The sequence below is a fragment of the Rhincodon typus genome, unplaced genomic scaffold (assembly GCF_021869965.1).
Source record: "Rhincodon typus isolate 14 unplaced genomic scaffold, sRhiTyp1.1 hic_rhity00006148, whole genome shotgun sequence".
Taxonomy (NCBI): domain Eukaryota; kingdom Metazoa; phylum Chordata; class Chondrichthyes; order Orectolobiformes; family Rhincodontidae; genus Rhincodon; species Rhincodon typus.
In genome coordinates, this window is record NW_025971786.1 from 948 (window position 1) to 7371 (window position 6424).

At 46.0% G+C, this 6424-nt stretch overlaps 1 protein-coding gene across 1 annotated transcript in view; it reads right to left on the reverse strand.

The window, feature by feature from the left end:
* The window catches only part of LOC125482126 (adhesion G-protein coupled receptor G4-like), a gene marked incomplete at both ends in the record, with an annotated part of 9386 nt that overhangs the window by 670 nt on the left and 2292 nt on the right, over nucleotides 1-6424 (reverse strand). The window contains 3 exons of the mRNA XM_048594124.1: nucleotides 791-931; nucleotides 2339-2504; nucleotides 6039-6243. Of these exons, the coding sequence (XP_048450081.1) occupies nucleotides 791-931; nucleotides 2339-2504; nucleotides 6039-6243 (512 nt within the window). The remainder of the gene's footprint in view (nucleotides 1-790; nucleotides 932-2338; nucleotides 2505-6038; nucleotides 6244-6424) is intronic.

Below are 6424 nucleotides of genomic sequence, written 5' to 3' on the forward strand. Positions count from 1 at the left end.
TGGGGTTATATAATTAGGGTTAGGGTTATATAATTTGGGTTAGGGTTCGGATTAAATAATTAGGTCATACTTAAATGTATTGGCAAATGTTCATACCAATGAACATCATTTTTGTAAACTTGAAATTAATGAATAAACACAGCTTCAGTCTCTCACAGTGTGCTGGTAGTGCCCCTACCTCTGAGCGAGTTGACTCATAAGGAGAGATTAACTTGGTTCGGACTATATTCATGGAGTGAATGGATATCTCATAGAAACCCTTGAAATTCTAACAGGACTAGACAGGGTTCAGAAAGTTCTCGATGGTAGGGGTGGGGGTGGGTTTGGGGGTGTAGGGGGTGGGCTCCAGTATCAGTGTCACAGTTTCAGGATAAGGGGGTCAACCGTTTAGGTCTGAGATGAGGAGAAACGTCGTCACCCAGAGAGTGGGGAGCCTGTGGAATTCATTACCACAAAAAGTTGTTGAAGCCAAAACATTGTGTTTTCAAGAAGGAGGTAGATACAGACCCTGTGGCTAATGGGATCAATGGGATATGTGGGAGGGTGGGATTCAGGTACTGAGCTCAATGATCAGCCCATGACTATATTGAATGGTGGAGCAGGCTGAAGGGGCTGAATTCCTTACTCCCGCTCCTATCTTCTCTGTTTCTATGTTTCTCAACTTCAAGTCCCATCTCTGGGTGCATTACCTTCACTGAACAAGTTGATTTGAGAATATCTAACTGCAGCCTGATTGAAATTAAATTAAATTAATTAAACAAGGGGCAGTTGTGTGAACAAGATAACTTACTTCAAAGAGTGAGGTTTCTCCATAAAACTGGAATTGTATCCGAGATTTCAGAGCCTGTTTCCCAGCTGGAAATTTGTGTATAACTGAAGGCAATTTAATGAAAGCCACAGCATTATTGAGTGATGTTTCATTCATATAGATCTATAATTAACCAGACAGTGTTCAGAAAGTCTCTCTGTGCAGCTGTTAGACTGTCAGCAGATTGAAAATTACAATTCACTTTTAGAATTCTGGATTCAATACTGGTGAAAGCAATTTGATGGTAATATTACTGTCATAGCCATGCAGAGGACATGAAAACAGAGAGTGCTGGAGAAACTCAGCAGGTCTGGCAGCCTCTATGGAGAGAGAAACAGAGTTGATGTTTTGAGTCTGATATAACTTTTCTTCAGAATGAGTAAGTCATCCAAGTAACTGAACTGAAGATCCATAGGCTGGAGTCAAATCCCACCATGACTGCTGGGAATTTAAATTCCTTCATTGAATGAGCTGTTCTCTGCAATGAGAGAGTAGGCTCCAAACACTGTGATGTCTTGCCCAGTGTTAGCAATAAGGACATTAACTGAAGCCCATGTAGCAATGTGGAGTGAAGGGGCAGGACCCCATTGTGATGTGGGTATAGGCCACGCAGCCTGGTCAATGAAAGAGCTTTGTGGAGTGTGTATATAACCAAGTAAGTCAAATTAAATCAAGTTAACATTTCCAGTCTGATCGTTCTTTATCAGAACTGAGAAAGAGTCACTGGAACTGAAACATTAACACTGATTTCTCTCCATAGATGCTGCCTTTCTCCAGCTTTTCTGTTTATGTTTCAGATTTCCAGCATCCATAGTTCTTTGTCTGATTCACTTAAACAGAATAGCCACGAAGGTAATAATCTCTGGATTAATACCTGAGCCACAATGAAATTGAGAACAGACAATGTTACACATAGCTCAGAGAGGTTTTTATTTGTTCATGGGATATGGGTGTCTGAGAATGGGATGAATTTCCCCATTCATCATGTTGAGATTCAAACCCAGGTGCCTAGAACATTAATCTGCTGCTCTGGATTCCTATCCCAGTGACATTCCCAAAAACCACAGCCTCCTCTTCTCCATGGCATTCCTCTGCTGCCTTTCCTTCTTCCTCAACCCCTCCTCTCACACCCCTCCCTCTCACACACACTCACTCGTCCACCTTCTCCCTTCTCTCTCTACCCCACGCTGCTCCAATTCACACCCTCTTTCTCTCCCTTCCACCCTACCAGCTCTCTCCTCTCCAACCCTCTCCTTCTCCATCCCTCCAGCTCCCTGACCCACACACCCCTCCCCTCTACTGTGTGCCTCCCACTTCCCTTGTTACCCCACGCCCCTCCTGCCTCCAGATCCTGTTGCCTCTCATCACCCTGTCCCCACATTTCTCACCCTCCCAAATCCCCGTATTCCCTCCCTCTCTGATTCCCCCCATCTGTTCCCCACCTCACTCTAGGTGCTGTTATCCCCATTTTACCCACTCCCACCCTCACCTACCCCAGCTCCACCTTCCCCCTCAGTCTTGCCCACTCACCTGTTGGATAAACCCATCAATATATGACAGCACTCCAAAGGCGATACCCCAAAAGTGGATGAAGTCGATGTTGACCACAGCCATGGAGACAGTATCCGTGGTGATGGCTACTTCATTGCCCACGAACTCCAGGTTATTTCCCACGGTTTCCATCATCTGTAAAATCCTGGAAGAAAGATAACAGTTTAACAAATGCTAAAATGAACCATTTCTGTGGCAACAGGGCAGCCCTGAAGGCTTTGCCTGGAGTAAGATCCATTGTGGGGTGGGGGGTGGGTGTGGGGGGTGTGGGTGGGACTGGAGTTTGTGGGGGAGTTAATTCTCCATCCAAGGTCCATCTCGTTCTAGACTCACCATACATGGGAACACCACCCCCTGCAAGATGCCCTCCAAGTCACTTACCATCCTGACATGGAAATATATTGCCATTCCTTCACTGTCACTGGGTCAAATCCTGGAATTCCCTCCCTCAGGGCATTGTGGGTCAACCCACAGCACCTGGACTGTGCCAGTTCAAGAAGGCAGCTCGCCCCCACCTTCTCAAGGGGGCAACTAGGGACAGGCAATAAATGCTGGGCCCAGCCAATGACACCCACATCCCATGGGACAGCCCCACGGAAGAATGTGGGTGTTGTGAGGCTGGTATGGGATTGTAAGGGAAACTCCATATGGGCACCTTCTGGGCAGTCTTCGGAAAATGTAACAAAAAAGATTGGCATCAGGTGGCAGGCCATCACTGTGTTGGGGAAGAGGGCTCTGTGTAGACAATGCGACCTTCTCATCCCAGTGTCTCCAGGATGGGGGAGTTTACCAGGAGGCGTTGATGGCCCCTTACCTTCCCAGGATCTGACATCAGTGGGGAGCACATAGATATCAGCAAGATCCCAGCATTTGGTCTAAAACAGCCCAACCGCTGCTGCTATGGCAAAGCTGGCAGAGACCATGTCTCTCCCTGAGTGCCTGAGAGGTGGAAATGTGATGTCCATCTCCAAACCGAAGCTCAAAGGAGCAGGAACGTTCCACACATTGGTTGAGAAACCACACACTGAACAAATTCCCCAGCTTTCTGACATCTTTGTATTCCCTTCAGCCACAGGTGAGGTCCCAGAGGACTGGAGAATAGCCAATGTTGTCCCATTGTTTAAGAAGGGTAGCAGGGATAATCCAGGAAATTACAGGCCTGTGAGCCTCACGTTGGTGGTAGGGAAATTATTGGAAAAGATTCTCAAGGACAAGATCAACACGCGTTTAGAAGCAAATGGACTTACTGGTGATAGACAGCATGGTTTTGTGCGGGGGAGGTTGTGTCTCACTAACTCGGTCTAGTGTTTTGAGGAGGTGATGAAGATGATTGATGAGGGAAAAGCGGTTGATGTTGTCTACATGGACTTCAGTAAAGCCTTGACAAGGTCCCTCATGGCATGCTGGTACAAAAGGTGAAGTCACATGCTATCAGGGTGAGTGGCAAGATGGATACAGATCTGGCTTAGTCACAGGAGACAGAGGGTAGCTGTGGAAGGATGCTTTTTAGAATGGAGGGTTGTGACTAGTGGTGTTCCACAGGGATCAGTGCTGGGACCTCTGCTGTTCATGGTCTACATAAATGAATTGGAGGAAGGCGTGGCTGGTCTCATTAGTAAGTTTATGGGTGACACAAAGATTGGTGGAATTGTGGATAGTGAGGAGGATTGTCAAAGGATACATTTGGATATAGATTAGTTGCAGACATGGGCAGAAAAATGGCAGATAGGGTCTAATCTGGGCAGATGTGAGATGATGCATTTTGGAAGGTCAAGTATAGGTAGAAATTATACAGTCAAAAACAGAACCCTTGAGAGTATTGATATGCAGAGCGATCTGGGTGTACAGGTCCACAGATCACTGAAGGTGGCAGCACAGGTAGATAATGTAGTAAAAAAGGCTTATGGCATGCATTTTTTCTGAAGAAGGGTCTAGACCCAAAACGTCAGCTTTCCTGCTCCTCTGATGCTGCTTGGCCTGCTGTGTTCGTCCAGCTCCACACCTTGTTATCTATGGCATGCTGGCCTTCATTGGAAGGAGCATTGAGTATAAGGATAGGCAAGTTATGCTGCAACTTTATAGAACTTTAGTTAGGCCACACGGGGAATATTGTGTACAGTTCTTGTCACCACACTACCAGAAGGATGTGTATGTTTTGGAGAAGGTACAGAAAAGGTTTACCAGAATGTTTGCCTGGTATAGGGGGATTTTAGCTATGAAGAAAGGTTGGACAGACTAAGTTTGTTTTCACTGGAACACAGGAAGATGAGGGATGACCTGATGGAAGTTTATAAGATTGTGAATGGCATGGATAGAGTGGAAAGTATGAGGCTTTTTTCCCAGGGTGGAGGGGTCAATTACTAGGGGACGCAGGTTCAAGGTGCAGGGGTGATGTTTAAAAGAGATTTGCGAGGCAGGTTTTTCACACAAAGGGTGATGAGTGTCTGGAACGTGCTGCCAGAGGAGGTGGTGGAAGCAGACACAATAGCAGCGTTCAAGAAATACCTGGACGAATACATGGATAGGAAGGGAATAGAGGGATATGGATCGTGTAAGTGAGGACAGTTTTAGTGTGGCAGGGCAAAGTGTGTCAGCACAGGCTTGGAGGGCCAAAGGGCCTGTTCCTGTGCTGTATTGTTCTTTTGTTCTATCTTCTCTCAGGACAGATGAAAGTTAAAATCCTCCATTAAAATCACTCTTCCTTTGCTGCATTCATCTCATTTCTGCATTTATATAATCACCTGGTTCATAGCTGCTACATGGATACTTCTCTCTCCAACTCCCGACACTCTCGTTCCTGTTTCTTCATTCTGCCTATAGAGTCTCCATTGCTACAGCAGGTATATCTCATTACATTCGTCCCAGAGGTCAGCTCTTTGTCTTATGAGGGGAAATGGAGCTGTTTAGGCCAATACTGTCTGGAGTTTAGAGGAATGAGAAGAGGTCTAGTTGACATGTGTAAGATGCTAAAGGGGATTGACAAAGTACACATTGAAAGGATGTTCCCTAATGTGGGGCAATCTAGGATGATCAGTCATAGTTTTAGGATAAGGGCTGGCAGATTTAAAACAGAGAAGAGGAGAAATTACTTCTTTCAAAGAGTTGTGAGTCTGTGAGATTCATTCCCCCAGAGTGTGATAGATACTGGGACATTGGAATCTGTGAATTAGTTCCAACCAACAGAGCCTGCTGTTCCTCTCCAACATGTTACTTTTCTTTCCCTCTCCTGCTTCATTTATTCTACACTTTTGAGTTTTCCATGGACATGCAGACCCAGATACTTCATCCCTGGTTTTTACTCTGCTTGAACTTTGTTTTGGACTGTTTTTGATTGAACCTTTATGGAGGCATTTCCCCAGTTCCCAGTTGGTGCCTGGTCTGTTGTACCTGTCCTGCTGGGACCCTGGGTCCAGACTAATGCAGCTGGGGCCAGGCCTATCATTGCTGTTTCTCCCTGCTCCCGTATCTGCTGTTAGAGCCCCACAAACATCTTTTTGGGATCTTACTGTGTACAAAATGGCTCCTGTGTTTCCTCTGCTATCATAGTAACTAGTCTTCAGTAACACTTCGCTCACTGGTGAGCAGTTTAAGTTGCCCTGAAATTTTGATAGGTGCTATGGAAATGCAATTTTGTTTGGGTAAGTTCTGCGCATGTATTTGATAATGAGGAGGCACTGACCTCACAGAGAAGCCAGTCAGGTCGTTGGTTTTGTTCAGGATGTTGTGAATTATCCCGACCACATCCTTGCTCAGCGATAGATCGATGGGTGCCACAACCAAAATGGCTGACATTTTGGAGACGACAATCTCCAGGTCCCTCAGCGACAGGCTCGGAGTCTCATGGGTAAGGATCAACACGTGCCTCGCTACATCTTTCGCATTGTCTGTGGAAGGAAGGGTTAACTCCAGGCATGGGGGTAAATTCAGACATGGGGGATAAATTCAGACATGGGGTTAACTCCAGGCATGGGGGTAAATTCAGACATGGGGGATAAATTCAGACATGGGGGGTAAATTCAGACATGGGGGATAAATTCAGACATGGGGTAAATTCAGACATGGGGG